At 39.0% G+C, this 18,676-nt stretch overlaps 2 protein-coding genes across 2 annotated transcripts; both read left to right on the top strand.

Moving 5' to 3' along the window:
- Nucleotides 1-686: 686 nt before the first annotated feature.
- On the top strand, nt 687-2,938 carry LOC100124023 (glucose dehydrogenase [FAD, quinone]-like). Its single transcript, XM_001607786.3, has 3 exons — nt 687-959; nt 1,040-1,357; nt 1,439-2,938. The coding sequence occupies exons 1-3, from the start codon at nt 723-725 to the stop codon at nt 2,705-2,707; spliced, it is 1,824 nt and encodes a 607-aa protein (XP_001607836.1). The 5' UTR covers nt 687-722; the 3' UTR covers nt 2,708-2,938.
- A 4,539-nt stretch (nt 2,939-7,477) lies between these two features.
- On the top strand, nt 7,478-17,793 carry LOC103316303 (fatty acid synthase-like). The gene is made up of 14 exons (XM_032600655.1): nt 7,478-7,628; nt 8,773-9,023; nt 9,341-9,576; nt 10,230-10,749; nt 11,927-12,220; nt 12,449-12,665; nt 12,790-12,950; nt 13,025-13,342; nt 13,417-13,943; nt 14,010-14,290; nt 14,361-14,622; nt 14,702-16,697; nt 16,800-17,552; nt 17,662-17,793. The coding sequence occupies exons 1-14, from the start codon at nt 7,478-7,480 to the stop codon at nt 17,791-17,793; spliced, it is 6,099 nt and encodes a 2,032-aa protein (XP_032456546.1).
- Nucleotides 17,794-18,676: the final 883 nt, after the last annotated feature.

Here is an 18,676-nt window from a genome sequence, read left to right as displayed (position 1 = left end):
TAAAGTTTGCACTGCATCAATATTTTATTGTCGCGTTGTCGTCTGTTCTCTGATAAAATTTTAATTACTGTTGAATAATTCAATTACTTATGCAATACCTTCGGACGTATAATGAATGAGGAAATAAGAAATGAAGTTGCCTCTTCCAAAAAGAGAGCTCCAAATCAATATAAAAAATGATTTTTAGATTTTTAGATTCTTTAATTGCAGTATGCGTCAATTTTCTTTCACGTATATTATGACGAATCGTGCAGTAGCAAAACCTGTATATGTATCTTTTCGCGAATTACGGCATCTGTTATATAGCGGAGTCATGCGCTCGGACAAAGCAGACAAAAATATTGACTGTAAAAGCAACGGAGAGACATCAACAAGAAAGTTCACTTTTTGCACTCGCGGTCATCGGATTTTGAAAGTCACATGCCCACCTGGAATTGCAAAATTCATGTGTATAGTACGTATTAACTTTTGTTCATGTCAAGTGCCAATGAATAACGGTGTGATAAAATGGATAAATATTAAATAGAGCTATACATAGATAATGAGCGCTCTTCAGATTTGTTTATCTTTCAAGTAAACCGAGCCCCGCAACTGGTTATTTGACAGATAATTATTTTCTATATAAGACCGCTGCACTAATTCCATTTTGCATTTTCACCTCAGTCTCTGAATGTAATCGTCTCCTTTCCACTTTTCAAAAGTGGAAGTCACTCGGACCAACGATGACTTGGCTACCGGCTGATAACTCAGCTATTTGCAACAGCGATCCATCGAATTATTCTTGTCAGTCGGCTTTTCTTACTTTCTTGCAATTCTTGGTTCACTACACCAGCAAATCGTCAACCCCAAAAGTCGACAATATATCGGAAGAAACGAACGAGTACGATTTTATCATCGTCGGTGCTGGATCTGCGGGATGTGTCTTGTCCAATCGATTGACTGAGATAAAAAAATGGACGGTGAGTAGTCTATTTTTTTTGTATATAAACTCTAGAGTTTTGCAATTTATTGAATTTCAAACGAACGCTGATTTCCTCAGGTACTGCTGTTAGAAGCAGGGGATGAACAGCCCTTGATTACAGAGATACCAGGAATGATACCTCTGCTGTTCGGAAGTAGCATAGACTATGGATATCAAACGCAGCCCGAGCCAGTGGCTTGCAGAAGCTCGAAAAATAACTCATGCTACTGGCCGCGTGGAAAAGTCATGGGCGGTTCTAGCTCAATAAATTTCATGTGGTACATTCGAGGTAATAAGCAAGATTTCAACGACTGGGAAGATCTTGGCAACCCAGGTTGGGGCTACGATGACGTTTTGCCGTACTTCAAAAAATCCGAGGCCCTGCGTGACCCATCCGTGAGTTTTCTCGTTATAAAATAAATTTCACTCGAGTTTTTGCTTTTTTTTTATTAAATTACATATGAAACTTTCGCCTAGATCGCCACCGACACGCAAGAAAGCCACGGATTCAGCGGATACCTCTCCGTCGACTATTTTCCCTACCACGACGTGAACAACGACATCATGATCGAAGCCTGGAAAGAACTTGGTCTCCAAGAGGTGGATTACAACTCGGAAACCCAAATCGGCGTATCGAGGATGCAATCGTCGAGTATAGACGGAATGCGTCAGAGCACGAATCAAGCTTTCATAGACCCAATTCGAGGCAGGAGACGCAACCTCACCATCAAAACCAAATCCCACGTCACGAGAATCATCATCGATCCGAAGACGAAACGAGCCAAGGGTGTGGAATATCTGAACGCGGAAGGAACCAAAAAGCAGGTGTTCGCCAGGAAGGAGGTGATCCTCTCCGCCGGAGCCATCGACTCGCCCAAGCTTCTGATGCTGTCAGGAATAGGTCCTGCCGAGGAGCTTCGCGAAGCTGGTATTAATCTCATAAAGGACTTGCCAGTGGGGCACAACCTTCACGACCACGTGACAATGGCACCAGTGGTGACGATTCATCTGAACGAGACGGCCACCGTCAAAAGCCCCATGCAGATGCAGTCCGATGTCAGCCAGTGGCTTAGGACCCATGACGGACCCCTATCCAGCGTCGGTGCGGTTGACTGGGTTGCCTACTTCCAGACACCTCTGGAGACCCGCGAAGGCGTACCGGACATCGAGGTGGGCTCTTTGTTCTACGTAAACGACGAGTGCAAGAGCTCCGAGGACTGCAACTACTACCCGTACCCGTACTACGATACCTTGACCATCTACGCCGCCCTCACGGCCCCGAAGAGCAGAGGCGTTCTGAAGTTGAACAAAGCCGATCCTCTGTGGGGTAAGCCTCTGATCTACGTCAACTATCTGACACACCCCGAGGACGTGAAGGTCATGGTTGCAGGAGCCCATATCGTCAGTAAGCTCGCGAACACGAAAGTCCTGAAAGAGAAAAACCTAGTCAGGTCGACGAAACCTGTATCAGGTTGCGAGAACCTGGACATCAACAGCTCGGAGTATTTCGAGTGCGTCGCCAAGACCAACACGATGACGTCGTACCATCCAGTGGGCACCTGCAAGATGGGACCGAAGAGCGATTGCGAAGCGGTTGTCGACCCGAGACTCCGAGTCTACGGCATCGAAGGCTTGCGAGTGATAGACGCGTCAATTATGCCACTGATTACCAAGGGAACGACCAATGCGCCGACAATTATGATTGCCGAGAAAGGAAGCGATATGATAAAGGAGGACTGGCTGTAGGCGATGTATTTCGTAACGCGATGCTTCATGACATGTATTATTTCTTTCTTATAACGGCTACCGCGTTTTTATCTCGTATTACTTTCTGCTTTCCACTGGATTTCGCCGGTTTGCTCAGTATATGTTGACTTTATCGTAATCTTCCGATACCTTTTGTTGAATCAGGTTTCGGAAGCTCGCATAGCGCGGAGAAACTTCCTCTAATTGTCTCATCACAATGCCAGTGTGTAAGTAGAGTTAGTATGTATTTATTTCGTTTGATTACATATGAATAAAACGAACTAGCACATAACCTCGTCCTGCAGTCGATCATTCCTACCCTCGAAGTACAATCATACAGCGAATATACCCAAGACTATAAAGCAAAGACTCGCCGATAGAAAACACGCGAAAAAGCATAAACAAGCGAAAGAAGCGTTGGCCGAGAAAAGAAGGGTTAAAAATCGAGCGAGCCAGAGAGAGAGAGAGAGAGAGAGAGACGTCGGCTCAACCAAAGAGCCGGAGAGAGAGGGAGAGAGAGAGAGAGAGAGACCAGACGAGTCCATCAGAGCGGCGGCGGGCTATCGTGGCCGGCTAAGGGCCATTCCATGTTAGCCGTTCTCTTTTCCATTTCTTCCTTTATACTCCTTTTGCCATCGTGCATCGGCCGAGAAAGAGAGAGAGAGAGAGAGAGAGAGGGAGAGACCTTTTTTCGACATATACGGCGCAAACGTGGCGCCGATGCAAAGCCGTCGCGACGCACAGGAGAAAGAGAGAGAGAGAGAGAGAGAGAGAGAGAGAGAGAGAGAGAGAGAGAGAGAGAGAGTATTATCCTGAGAGTCGGCTCGAGGATTATTTATCGCGCGAGCGAGACTCTTTTAGCCCGGTCGCGAGGTAAAATTGATAAAGATTGAGAAAAAAGGAGAGATACTGGCAAGAGAAAGAGAAAAAGAAAGAGGTTTGGGCTTTGAAGTTTGGAACTGGTGGGGGTGGGAGGTGTATATGTGTGGAGGTGGGACGAACGATGGGATGTTGTACCACGTGCAGTGTGTAATTATTTTCGGGGGTACCCACCCCGTTGTGGTAGGCTATATCGTTTTGTCTACGTAATATTGACACATTGAAGAGGCAATAATATACGCTATGTTTAATTATTTGATAAGCGTGGAAACGATGAATTGATTATGTGTATATTAAACTTGTTTAAGTTTCCATTGTTATATGCGTATGAACGAATTGATCAAATTACTCACGCGATGTGTAAAATGGCGTGAAAGGCCAACTTGAGAACTTAAATATTTAAACGAACTTGTATAAGTTTGACCTGCATAATAATTGAGAAGATTTTTAAGCACAATTTTGCAAAACTGATTGTGATCTGCATAACAAATTCAGAGATAATAATACATTTCCCCCAGAAATTCAAAGTTGAGCAAATACATAGATTAAAAATTATCCGCTCGATCGATCAAGCCTCCAAACGATCCCCGAAAATTGAGGCGCACCAACCGATGTAGTTGCCGGCGATGTGCCTCCTCGTGCAGCGGCTCGTATTTCCGTGCTTACAAGTCAATATACAAGCATTCGCGGCGGCCGTCGCCTCCGGACTGCATTCTCCTGCTATCGCCGCGAGATTCTCAAAGATCCGGCGGCCCAAGTTCGTTGGCTTCTATATTGGCGCCAGCATTCTTTTCCAAACGAATGGCGGCTACTCGTGTATTGTAATTATGAGGTTTGCGAATTCCATCGAATTTTCCTGTGTATACGCATGCATAAGAGAGCTCGTCATTCGAGTACGAGCAAATTCAGAACAGCTCGGAAATTTGCGCAATGCGACGATCGCTGTCATTTGTTAGTCAAAGAAGTGTGCGAGGGCACTCAAATGAATTTGAGGTTGAACAAGTGTCATTGGGAAGTGAATGTAAGATGGTTATAGGTATACTGACGGGGCATTACACACACGAGACGGTTCGGGACGAATTCGTTACAATAAATTTTGGACGCACGCGGTTCGTTCAATCGGACCTCGATCGGGTATCAGGTGGTGTGGAGGCGGTCATCAGGTGGAATATTTTTGTTCTGTAATTAAGGTTTGAAATGTAGTGCAGTTGCTTATTATGTAGCATATAGGCGATTGGTGGATTAGGCTTGTGAATTGAAAGTATAGATTGCTACATTAGGAATAACGAATACGAACCAGTCGAAGTATTTCAAATTTCGTGAACGATAAAATAGGATATGCAAGTCGCATAATAATGCGATAAACTCGTTTTTCCTTGACTCGAAAGATATTCGAATATTAATGAAGCAGTATTGATCAGCCATTTCTGTGGATTTTTCCAAATTACTGCAAAATTTGACATTATTTTTATCGTCGTTGTAATAATCCGTCGTATCATCATTTAGTACACACTATACTGCAGAGTATTAATAGTAAAATAGACAACGATCGTTTATACAGGTTAAGCTCGATTGACTGTAGTAGTAATCGGCAGACCCGATTAGAATTTAATAGTTTACGTGTCAACAAAATCTTATTGTCTGCGTGAACTCGTTATTTATAAGAGCATTGACTTTAAATTTAGATTTATGCACATAAATGTGCAAGTTCGTTACCCTTCAAACTTAGTCACGGCACGGCAGATCTAAACATAGGTCTAGTGCACGAGGAAAATTTATTGTAAATGTAAAAAGGTTGCTATTTTACGAACGTATCATTTGATCTTACTACGATGAAAATTTATAATAAGTAATAAACAAAATATATGAATCGGAATTCACTTGCGTTTTTTCAAAGCTTAAATACAGTGGTTTTATTATAGCAGAATTTGTTCCTATGAAATTTTCGGGACGACAAAGTCAAATGCTCAACGGCAGACTTTCAAAGAGTGGAGTGAAAAAAATTGTAACTTATTTACAGCTATAAATTCTGAATGCTTAACGTGAGACGCGCGCATGCAAAATTGCATTGTTCGGGCTTGAAGAGAACTAGCATAGCAGTTTCACGTGTCTCCCAATTCAATTGATTTTAAGTATCGAAAGGTTACAAATCCTGGTCAAGGAAAAAAGGAAATAAACAGCGAAGTCACCCTACATTCCAACGCAGACATTCTTAATAATTTTATAACAAAATCGATATAATGAATTACGGACGTCTCGACTGCCAAAAAATTTTTTTTTCACAAACAACGTGCACTGTTCTGTCTCCCGCGAAACCCGGTCATTTCAGGAATTCGGCATTAACTCTCTCTCTCTCTTTCTCTCTCTCTCTCTCTCTCTCTCTCTCTCTCTCTTTCTCTCTGCCGGCTCCACCGCGTGTCGTCTCCCGGTCTTATCTCTCCTCGATAACACAGCCGAGCTCGCGCAGCGTTTGCGGAACCGAGCGCCGATGCAAAAAATGCGCGCTTGCAAGGATATATCGCCGAAAGCGGTAGAGAGAAAGCGAGAAAAAAAGCCAACGACGAGGGGGAGGAATGCGCGCAGTCCTCCTAATCCGAAAAAACTGGACCTAACAAACCCATCACCGCAGCGCGCGGCGCCCCGCTTATCAGTACCGTTAGCTTCTTTTTCCCTTTATTTTTTCTCTGATCCTCGCGATCGTCGCGCCCGTCTTTCCGGGGACTTAATGCGTATGTCTGAGAGCTGATTCGTGTGCTCCGATGCTCTCTGTGAGCGGCTCCTGTAGGTACCGATTATTTTCGGTCCTGCAAGAAGGAGCTTTTGTGAGATAAGCACGAGGTGTAAGTAACTGCCGCGATGTGTCGTGCGCACGCGATGACGAGCGACAAGATTCATCATAGATTCAGATGTATTCCATGAATTTTTCCTTCCGTACGTCTAGTGCGTGCGTCGTGAGAAAAATTAGCGCGTTGTGCACTTTTATTCATATTGGTTGCTATCGTTGCCGTCAATTTATCGCGCTCGGTGTGTCTGACGTTCTGAGGAATTTGAATTCGAGGAGAGCATGGGTTTTGGGAATAGGGACGATTTTTGATGGATGATGCTGGACTTGAGAAATGAGTATTCGGGTTACATTTTATGGTTTATAAGGGTCCTTTGCTAGAAATCTTTTTAAATTTGGCAGGTAGGCGGGTTACACTTCAAAAATATGCATTAAACTATTATGGTTGGCACGAGCTGAATATTAGAGGTGTATTTTGAAAATCTTACACGGATTTCATTATAGAGCATAATTTCAAGCAAGTTAATTTCGCTACTCGCGACCGTTTTTCAGTAAAGAAACTATAGTATCCGTAAAGGAACGAGCTAAACCTATATGCAACCCATAATTACTATAAAAAATTAACGGATAAAACTGCGACTTTTTCGGCAACTTTTTAAATTATATTATATATAGATCGGTGTGTGTATATATATATATATATATATATATATATATATATATATATATATATATATACACACACACCGATCTATATGAATCTCGCCGTGGTCTGGTTACAGAATGGAAGCGTTAACCTGCGCTAACACAGTATCTGATTGGTAAGGCAAAAAATCGAGCGCCTGACGACAAACAGGAGGTAAACATATACGTGCTCTTACTTAATGGACTCGTATAATTCCCTCCCCCATTCTTCGTAAAGAAATTCGCCTACGAAATTGATGAATTTCATTGTGGACTTTCTATCAGTCTATTCTCTACCACGGGACGCAGACGTTCGGTACCCGTAGCCCTACGACCCCGACCGAAGAGTGTCATATAGTATTTTAGTATAATCTGTTGTAGTTTTTGTTTTATTTCATCCAGGAAGAATATTAGTCTCGAGGAAGATGGGTTTCGACGCTAATAAGCCGGAGCACAAGGTTGTGATATCCGGTATTGCTGGACGTTTTCCAAAATCCGAAAATGTAACCGAGTTTCAGAAGAATCTGCTGAACAAAGTCGACTGCGTCACTGCCAATCATGGTAGATGGGACATCGGTATGAATATATGTGTATTATCTATGCCTTTAGTTCTGCAAAAGTTGCGAGTTTGCGTAGAATTATGTTTTTGAGCTTGAAATTTCCTTTCACGGAGCCGCGAAGGGCCACTTGTGCCACTTATGTCGTAATAATTACAAAATAATTAACAAAGCTTACGAAAATTTTCTAATACGATTTTTAAATATAATCTTTTTTATTTAAGGCTGGAAAGATGTAAATTTTGTAAAATAGTTTTGAATCAATGAAAATATGATTATTATAGAACGTGCGTTGTTGAAAAAAAAAAAATAATAAGAATATAAAAGCAAGTAATATGCATTCCAACTATTTAATACATCTTGATGAAGCTCCTGATTCTAAATTGCAAATAGCGTTGGTTAGTGCTTTGAGAAAGTTGAACAGGTCATTAAATTATTCCATGTCTAACATTATATATAGAAAAAGTCAATCCATCGTTAAAGTTATACACACATATTTTGCTTTCATCCAGAGTCTACTTTTTCTATATATTTTGTATAAGTATACGTTTGTGAGATTAAAACAGGAAAATCAAAGTCTCGAATCTCACATATGTTTGAGAGAGAAAATTCAATGTTTTATACATTTTTTAAGTTAAACTGACTTTCAGAGGTAAAGCAGCTAAATCTCGACTAAGCTATCCGAAATTTACAAGAATTACGTATTTCTCAACGCAAACTAAAGACATTTGTGACTTGGACATTTCCTCTTTCAAATTTCCCGCGATTCCTTTTGACGCTATATTGATGCTAGAAAATAGCGCCCGTGAAAATACGTTTACGATTAAAAAACTGAAAATGATGAAAATTTTGCTAACCGACTCAAATTCAGCACAAAACAACTACTGTGAAGAACCAACAGAATAGACAGGAAACGCGAGTTTTGCATACCATGAAAATAATTTGCATTTGCGTCATTTATTGATCGCAATCCTGCACAAAACATTGCACATTCCTACTGTTTCGGAATATTGCATAAATCACGTACTTTAACGAGTTATCAAGTTTTTCTCTAACATTATATTTAGAAAACTTTTCCAAGAGCTCAGTTCAAGTATAAACTTGATTATTATAACGTCATAATTTTCTTATGACCTAAATGCGTATGTACTTTCTTTTATCAGATTCACCGAAAATACCACAACGATTAGGCGTGTGTAGCAACATTGCAAAATTCGATCGGGTCTTTTTCGGAGTCCACACCAGACTCACCGCTATCATGGACCCTGTATCGAGATTACTGCTGGAACATAGTTTCGAGGCAATTATGGACGCTGGTATAAATCCTCGAAGTTTGAAAGGAGCAAATATCGCCGTGTTCACGGCTACAAATCTGTCGGAATCGGAAAAGACCGTGTTTCATCACAAAGTACAGGTAGAGTATCTAAATATTAAAAATGTTTAATATTTATGTAAATAATTGCAATTGGGGGCAAGTCGTAAGTTAAAATGTAAAGTAACGCAAGAAAAAATAATAAAATGTAGCAACTGTGATAAAAGTAAAAGAAAACGTCTAAATTTCGACATATCTTACCCATATTCGTAATTTTCGTAAGGGCTGTATTACGCATCAAATTTTCGCCAAATGAATGTAAAAGTATATTTCATTGCAGTATTGTAACTACAACTTATTTCTACTTTTATCTTAAAGCCAAAGAAACGAACCTAACAAATTAATATTAATTTTTACAGCAAGACGGTTTCGGTATTATGGGCAGCAGCAAAGCCATGATCCCGAATCGCATCTCATTCTTTCTCGGCTTGAACGGGCCAAGTGTGAACATGGATAGTGCATGCGCCGGCTCTGGTTCGGCTCTGGAGCGCGCTTATCATTCTATTAAGGCAGGTCATTGCGACGGCGCGATCGTTGCCGGCGGCATTTTGTCCCTGCATCCACACATCTCTTACCAGCTGAAAGCTTTAGGCAAGTATTCTTTCTTTACATTTTCAGAGCTCTGAGCATTCCGAATGCATAATGATTCTATTTACTCTCGTCGAACTTCATACATTCGTAACTAATGTGCTAGTTAAATATTCGTACGTCAGGTGGCAAGCACGCGTAGCACCTAATAATTTTCATAAAAGCTTAAGATGTAGAGAAAATTTGGAATGCATACAAAGTAGATTTAAGAGAATATGCTTTATGTTGTCGTAAAATAGAAATTGCCTGATTTTAGATATTACAAAATTGGCGAATGCCGATACATTATTGATTTTTATAGGAAAGTATCAAAAGCTGAAATTAGTTTCTTTTTTCAAATAAGAAAGTTTCCGCGAGCAGCAGAACGCTAAATTGCTCTTTTCAGAGCACTGAAGAGTATTTAATTAAAGCTCGACTAACATATATTGTGTGCAAATTTCCAAGTCCATTACCATTACAAAAATTGTTTCAGCGTTAATTTTTAAATTGAACATCAGCATAAATCCGTATTAAAGCAAAGCGAATACAAATATTACGATCAGCTTAATTATTACATCACAGTCATTTGCTGCACTTACCACTTGCAAAGAACAATGCTCACGTATTCATATTCATATAATTGAAACTTGAAAATTAAACTTTTGTAAATTTAATCGGTAGCTTTGCGCTTTTTCAAATTTTAATTTTTTTGTTCAAAATTAATCAAAAAGAAAAAGAAAAAATACGAATGATAATTACCTTTATATTCTTTCCTCGAGCAGGCCTCCTGTCAGCCGACGGCTACACAAGAAGCTTCGACGACAGCGGCGACGGCATGACTCGTAGCGACGGCATAGCTGTGCTCTTCCTGCAGCGGGAATCCGACGCCAGGCGAATCTACCACGAGGTGGTGAACGTTCGCAGTATGCACGTACCGTGTCACAAAATCAACAACGTCATGTACCCCAAGTCCGAGCCTCAGGCCGAGCTAATGAACGAATTGTTGAATGAGAGCGGAGTCAGCCCTAAGGACGTCGGTTTCGTCGAGGCCAGTGGCGTTGGTATCAACGATATGGATGCCGATGAGCTCAATGCCATCGATGCGGTGTACGGAAAACGAGAAAAGCCTATTCTCGTCGGCTCCGTCAAGAGCTCCGTCGGTGACGCCATTTCTGCAAACACCATCAATGGTATTATTAAGGTAAAGTAGCGTTAATTTTAATTTTATAGTTACTTGATTCTATCTCTGTCTAATAACACTGGTAGAAAATTCACCATAAGTGTGTAACATGTTACTAAATCCCTCAAAACTATTTAAAAAAAATATATTAATAATGCTAAATCTCGTCGTCATTGGTTTAAGTAGTGAATTTGAAGAAAAGTTCAGTATAAGAGTCAGTGGGTTTGTCTATCATTACATGCCATTTATTTGCTTTATAAAAAAGCCATACAACTGAAATTATACACAGATACTTGCTATGCTACCTAGAAAACATGCAACCTACATGATTATGATTTAACTGTTTTCATTCATATTTTCACATCAAGGTCCATATGAATTTTTTAATTTAGCGTATCAAATTTTGCTTGTAGACAGTTACACAGAAACTACCATCTCTAGCACATTGTACTTCTGGTATATTTTTACATAAAGAAAGTGATAAGTATTTTAGCTTTTTTGTCAAGGCATTAATTAGAAGTTTGACTTTTAACAGTTGTGAGAGATTTTGAGACCGATACCTGTTTTTCCATTTTTTATCATTCGAAAACTAACAGGTCTAGAGAGCTTATATTTTGCATATAGATTTATTTTGTGATTATGGAAAGATATTTAAAGTTGAATCAACGTTAACTGAAATATTTTTGAGTTCGACTACAACACTCATGATAATTATTTAGTCGTATAGCATGAGTTTGCATTCACATCAGTGTCGGAGTAATAATCAGAAGTTTTTCAGTTAAAGTCGACTACACACTCTTGGTAATGATTAATTTTTACTAAAATTTCTTGCTAGTTATATTACATATATTTTATCTGTTATCAAGGTTTCCACATTTCATTTTAAACACCTCAAACATTTCTACCAGGGTTATGAGTTATGACTGTTTTGAGGGTTATGAATTTAAAGCGGTTCTGATCTCGTTTTGCCTAGGCAACCAACCAGCAACCAATCAGAATCACGTATTAAATGCTTCACAACAAAGGCCATCATTTTTTAAAGAGAAGAAGAATAGTTAATTTTTTAATTAAAAATTTCACGCTTGTATTTGCATAAGAACATTATGATGTAAAATGAAAAAAATACGCTGAATACCAGTAAAATAGTATTTCTAGGGAGAAGACAAAGAATCTAAGGAGAAATCGTTATTTTTTTCAGATGATAGTGGCATCAGAGACTGGGCAGATTCCGCCTAATTTACATTACGATAAGCCCAACTCAAAGGTCCCTGGCTTGAAAGAGGGTAGGATACGCATTCCTACAGAGGTGACTCCATGGAGCGGAGAATATTATTCCGTAAATACGACGGCGATCAGTGGCGTTTTCCTGAACGCTCTTCTCAAGCCGTCTAAAATCGAGAAAAAGAACAACGGCGTACCCGATGACGATCTTCCCCGACTTGTTATCGTCTCGGGTCGTACGGAAGAGTCGATCTCCTCACTTTTGAACTTTGTGAGTATAATGTTTATCTAGACAGTTATTCATTTAGTATCAAAAATAGTATATTGCGTATACACCGAAAAGGTGGCAAGTTGATTTCTTTCGAGTAAGTGTGCGGTTCGTAGTAATACGTTTGCAAGCCAAAGACAAGTATACTGCAATTAATGCAAAAAGTACACTTTAGGATCGCTTTTTATAGATATAAAATGAACAACTTCTAATGTCGAATTGAGTTTATAGATGCAGACTAGGCCTCTTGATGTAGAACTGTTGCAAATGTTTTACGACATTTTTCAAAGCGAAATCGATGCTCATCTGTACCGTGGGTACGCGATAGTACCGGCAAAGGGAGTTGCTCCACCAGAAGAGAAGAAACAAGAAATCCTCTTTATCGCCGGGGAAAAACGCCAGGTCTGGTGGATCTTCTCTGGAATGGGATCGCAATGGGTTGGAATGGGTAAGTATAAAGTGAGTTTATTTTCGGCGGAGCGATTGACTGGTCAATGTTGATTAAAAGTGTACGTTACCCTCTGTCAGAGAAAAAAATAATTTATAAAAAAATTCTTTATAATTCTTTTAAGGTGAGACCTTGCTAAAGTTACCAGTGTTCGAAGCCGCTATAAGAAAGTGCGACGCTGTTTTGAAACCACACGGATTCGATATCTTCAAAATTATAACCGACAAAGACCCAAAAACATTCGATCTGATCATCAACTCCTTCGTTGGAATAGCTGCTATACAGGTGACATTCTCATTCAATAACTTAAAAAATTCATAAATATTTGGTTGTGATCACAAAATGAAAATTAATTTCAGATCGGTTTGGTAGACGTTCTGAGGTCCGTTGGTCTTGAACCAGACTTCATCATTGGTCACTCGGTCGGTGAACTTGGATGTGCTTACGCCGATGGATGCTTCTCTGCCGAGCAAATGATAATGGCAGCTCTGTCTCGAGGTTTGGCATCTACCGAGACAAAGTTGGAGAAAGGTTCGATGGCAGCCGTAGGTCTTGGCTACGAAGATATAAAGCCGTTGTGCTCTCCGGACATCGACGTCGCTTGCCACAATGGACCTGAAAGCTCTACGATTAGTGGACCTGCAGAGTCCATGAAGTCGTTTGTTGCTAGTTTGACGGTAATCTTTCTTAAATGCAATTTTTAAAATATGAATTCATCAGAGCAGTTGTTCTAAGGCAACGTTATTTTTAGGCGAATGGAATCTTTGCAAGGGAGGTTCCTTGTAGTAACATCGCTTACCACAGCAGGTATATTGCACCCGCCGGTCCTAAGCTTCTGGAGCGATTGCAAAAGGTTATTCCAAATCCTAATCCTCGAAGTTCCAAGTGGGTGAGCTCTTCGGTCCCCAAAGCAGAATGGAACTCTATGAAGGCTCGTCTGAGCTCAGCTGAATACCACACAAACAACTTGTTGAGTCCTGTTCTATTTGACGAAACTTCTCGATTGATCCCACCACATGCAATTTGTGTTGAAATTGCACCACACGGATTGTTACAAGCCATCTTGAAGAGATCCTTACCTGAAAGTTGTGTCAACATTGCACTGACAAGAAGAGGGCATTCAGATAATTTGGAAGTTCTGTTAACTGGATTGGGTAAACTGTACAATGCAGGATTACATCCACAAGTTTCTAATCTGTATCCGAAGGTACAGTACCCAGTTGGTAGAGGAACGCCTTCAATATCTTCTCTTGTCAAGTGGGATCACGATACTGACTGGTGAGTATACACCTTTATTTTTATTAGTTACATCAAACGATTTTCGAAAATTTGCATTGCATTCAGGCTGGTTAACTTCTACACACCAGTGGATGAAGTAAAGGAAGGAGAGAGGACAGTAGAAATAAACTTGAATGACGAAGAATATAAGTATCTTCGAGGAAATGTTGTCGATGGAAAAGTAGTTCTTCCTGTTTCACTGTGTTTAGTTCAGGCTTGGGAAATTTTCAAGAGCTTCGATACGCAAACATCAAACGACATTGTATTTGATGAGATAAAAATTCACAAACTGACTGTGCCAGTTCCTGATAATGAAATATTGAACTTCATTGTCATGCTTCCTAAAGGCTAGTATATTTGCATCGTTGTACTATCAATAAAAGGTTGAAATATTATTTTTTATAATTCAAATTTTAGGAACCGGAAAGTTCGAAGTTATTGAATCCGATACTTTAGTCATGTCTGGTACAATACGAGAAACTAAAGCTCCAAGCCAAGAGCGTCTCGATGACAAAAATACGAAGCATTTGGCAAGTGAGAAGTACAAAATAAGTCAAAGAGATTTTTACAATGAAATGGAAATGCGTGGATACCAATACTCAGGAGAATTCAAGAGTGTACTTGAATCATCGCTTGATGGAGCCGATGGTTTAATCAGATGGAACGATAACTGGGTAACGTTTATCGATAATGCTTTACAACTTTATACCTTTGGTGATGATTCTCGACGTGTGCAGCTACCATTGTTAATTCGAAAGATTGTCATTGATAAGACAAAGCAAGAAACGGCGGCTAAGACTTCAAAAGGTAAGTCATCATTTCACTGCACTACTGAAATTATGTAAGAATAGCCCAGTTTTGCTATGTAAAGTGCCTGTTACAGATATCCATGCTATGACGAACAAGAAATTGAATTATGTATCTGTTGGAGGATTAGAAATTCAAGGCCTCAAATTTGCTGTGCTTCCAAAGAATTTAGAACAAAACAGAATAACCACCGATGTTCATACTCTCGTTCCAAATGTGGTAAAGTCTTCATTGTCACTGGCTACTAGTTTACGCGTGATTCTACAATTGATTCTAGAAAATACTTTTGTTGCAAAAATACTGAGGCTTCAATTGATTGAAAGCAAGGATTCGCATAAACATGACAAATTCAATTCGGCTCTTTACGATATACCTGAAGCCTCTTTGTATGACATCAATACCATAGCTTACGAAGAAGCTACGTTCAACAAAGCTTTGACTGTAATAATGGACAACCTTAAAGATTATGACTTAACTGAAATAGCTGAAAAATTGGGAAGAGGTAAATTCTTCTTAGCATTTGTGCCTAGTAATCAAGAGGATGAATATGTAAAATCAGTCGAAGCTGCAGGACTCACTGTCATTTTAATTCATAAACACTTCACGGAAACTTTACTGCTGTGCCGTAAGAAGCAATCGTTTAAGAATGTCCAAGTCATCAATGCTTCTAGAAATATTGAAGACACCATCAGTAAAATTAATAACATAAGACTTTCGTCTGAAAACGAACGCATTGTCGTCCTCAATAAATCAGAAAGTAGTGCAAGCATCACTAAATTTTTAGATCAATTGGAGGAATCAGTTAATTTGAAAAGAGTAAGATACTTTGATGTTCAAGATTCCAATGTGTCCAACAATGGATTTAGTGACCCATTACTCAAGAAGCAATTAGAATCAGACTTACTGGTCAATATTCTAACGCCTGAAAAAGTTTGGACTACACTCCGTCATACAAAAATCGCCCTATCTCCAAAGCCATGCAAAAGTTGGAATGCGAATCCGATTCATTCGCACGACCCAACCAATGTGAGATGGACTGAAGGTGCCGGTATTGAAGACGTCAACAATATCGTGAAGGTCGAATATGCAGCATTGAATCCTCAAGATGTTCTCATAGCAAACAAAAGTTTCTATGCCGAACCATCTGAATTGATTGGAAAAAATAGAATTGTCCGCTCAAGTTTAGGTCTTGAATTTTCCGGATTAGATTCCAATGGCAACAGAGTGATGGGAGTAACTCTAGGAAACTCGATGTCGAACTTCGTTAGTGCTGACGCAAGCTGGACGTGGGCAGTGCCAAAATCTTGGAGCTTTGAAGACGCAGCAACTGTTCCTCTTTCATATCTTGTAGCATATTCGGCTCTAATAGTTAAAGCGGAAGTGAAAACAGGAGAAAAAGTTATGGTTGTTAATCCATGCACTGGTTTTGGTCTAGCAGTTTTAAATTTGGCAGTTCAGAAAAAATGTGACGTCTTTGTGAGTTATGAAACAGAAGCTGAAAAGAAGTTGTTGAAGGCAACAGTTCCTAGCATTCCGGAAAATCGATTAATCAAAATAGTCGGTGATACCTACCGAGACGACGTTCTTCTCAAGACTAATGGCCAAGGTGTTGATGTTGTCATTTGCAATAACTGCAAAGTCAAGAAATTAGAAGTATTTTTCACAATATCAAAACGTCAGGCTCGTGTTGTATTAATCAGCGATTTGAATGAAAGTACAATTCACGAAACCATTGGAATGGAAATCTTTTTGAAAGAAATCAGTTTATATTCAGTTGTGCCCAAACGGATAATACTGGCAGACTCTGCGACGAAAATTTCTTTATCAAATATGTTGAAAGACGGAATCAACTCTGGTATTGTTAAGCCGCTAGCGAGAAATATCTACAAGCGGGAATCGCTAAACGAAGCCTTTAACAATTGTCTGAATAATACACAACTAGGAAAGGTAAACTCGACTTATAATGCACTAATTGCCTTGTTTTTTTTTTTTTTTTTTTGTTTAACCAACCGCGGTAGATTATAACTAAATATCTTAATCTTTTTTTAGATTATAGTCAAGGTACAACCAGAAGGTTCAAACAAAAATGAAGCTCCGGCTCTACCGCGAATATTGTGCTCGAGCCAAAAATCGTACTTAATTATCGAAGGTTTAACAGACTTTGGTTTGGAATTGATAGATTGGTTAGTCACACGAGGTGCAAAACGTGTTGTCATCGGTTCATCTTTAAATAACGACAATGGATACAAAAATCTGCGTTTGGCACTTTGGCAAACCTACGGTGTGCAAATCGTTTTGCATAAACAGCTTGATCTCTCACAACAGCAGACTATCAAAGGCTTATTTAAAGGAGCTTCATCTCTCGGGCCAGTCGATGGCATTTTTGATTTACGACGAACGGATGTAAACTCTTCAGGTTCGAAAGACTCGCTGATACTGACCACAAGGACGGCTGACGAAGAATCAAGATCTACATGCCCAGAGCTGCGGTTGTTCGTTGTGTGTTCTGCAGTAGCAAATGCTGGAAGCTTGACTTCAATTAAGAAATTTGGTCAAATTAAGAGCAACGACAGTCTGCAAGATGAATTTGTCCAAGAGATTTTGGAAAGAAGAAAAAAGAATGGATTACATGGACTGTTGATTTGTTGGGGACTTAAAAATTCTACCAGGCACTACAATAATTCTGTGAATACCAATATAACATTGCCCCCCGTCAGCAAGTATTTAGAAAAATTGGACGAAATCTTGGGAACTGAAGAAAAACTTATTGAAGTTTCTTACGTTGTTTCAGCCACAAATGAGGTAAGTTAATACTTTCAAAGATCGTGTTCAAAAAGTTAAAATTTCATAAATGAGATTATAAAACAGTATTTCGTAAATCGAATAGTTTTTCATAATAATACTTTCGTAGGTTGAGGAAGATCCCACAGAAATCGAAGCTATAGACGAAAACTCCGAAAAAAAGGAAGCTGGAGACTTTGTTCGAGGTCTTTACGAACAGTATGGCGTTCATGTCGAAGGATTCTCATATTTACAAGTGTAAATTCTTTCGTACAAGAATTGACATATTGCAAATATAATTTATCGTCCAATATACGTTTATGAAAAGCCTTATATTAATTAGATAAGCGATTTATAAAAAAATCACTCTTGATATAAAAATAAAAAAATTTTGTAAGAGCTAAAGACTTATTACTTAATTCGACCTTTTTTATACGTGCAAAACAGCAAATAATTATTGAATACAATGCTTTCAAATGCGGCAATGAAGTTTACTTATTCAATTACTATGAGAAAAAAGGACATCTGAATACAAGTAAACTATTTGTAGTACACAATCCACTATAAATAAAGAGTGTGTAAGCTTAACATTTTCTTCACTAAAATTGCAACAAAAAGACAAACAAATACAACTACAATTGCAATTAAATAGGCATAAAATCTAATTTTATTATTTATGTTATTTACAGTTATGTTATTTAAAAACATGTACTAGTTTATTATTAAAAATATAAATTTTATACAATTTCTATCATTTGCTGAACTAACATACATCGCTTAGGTATAGGCAACCAAATGGAAATTTAGAAATGATCAGGTCAGTATTTGAAATTGCAAATGAAAAGACAATGTAATGACGCACAACTTGTCAGATTCAAGAATTAAAGCATTTCTCGTTCGAATGAAACGTAAGTCAACAACATTTAAAGCCGAAAATCTTTAACGCTAATTTTGGAAGATATTCCGTTTAAAGACTAGCACTAGGCTAGGCTTGTGATAAAATAGTATCTAATAATGAGAATTAGTCATGAAACAATTTATCACTATTGATCGAGCATATCCCATCTAAAAAAAGTGATGGTCTATGTTTTGAAGCATTTAATACGTGATTCTGATTGGTTGCCATGGTTTATTGGTTATGAAGC

This window comes from Nasonia vitripennis, chromosome 5 (assembly GCF_009193385.2).
Source record: "Nasonia vitripennis strain AsymCx chromosome 5, Nvit_psr_1.1, whole genome shotgun sequence".
NCBI classification, from domain to species: domain Eukaryota; kingdom Metazoa; phylum Arthropoda; class Insecta; order Hymenoptera; family Pteromalidae; genus Nasonia; species Nasonia vitripennis.
This window is presented reverse-complemented; position numbering and strand designations above follow the sequence as displayed.

Coding starts and splice junctions, on each gene's coding strand:
- LOC100124023 (XM_001607786.3), top strand. CDS start 723: ATGACTTGGCTACCGGCTGATAACTCAGCTATTTGCAACAGCGATCCA. Junction 960..1,039: donor CTGAGATAAAAAAATGGACG/GTGAGTAGTCTA, acceptor TGATTTCCTCAG/GTACTGCTGTTAGAAGCAGG. Junction 1,358..1,438: donor AGGCCCTGCGTGACCCATCC/GTGAGTTTTCTC, acceptor ACTTTCGCCTAG/ATCGCCACCGACACGCAAGA.
- LOC103316303 (XM_032600655.1), top strand. CDS start 7,478: ATGGGTTTCGACGCTAATAAGCCGGAGCACAAGGTTGTGATATCCGGT. Junction 7,629..8,772: donor TCATGGTAGATGGGACATCG/GTATGAATATAT, acceptor TTCTTTTATCAG/ATTCACCGAAAATACCACAA. Junction 14,623..14,701: donor TGGAACGATAACTGGGTAAC/GTTTATCGATAA, acceptor TTAATTCGAAAG/ATTGTCATTGATAAGACAAA.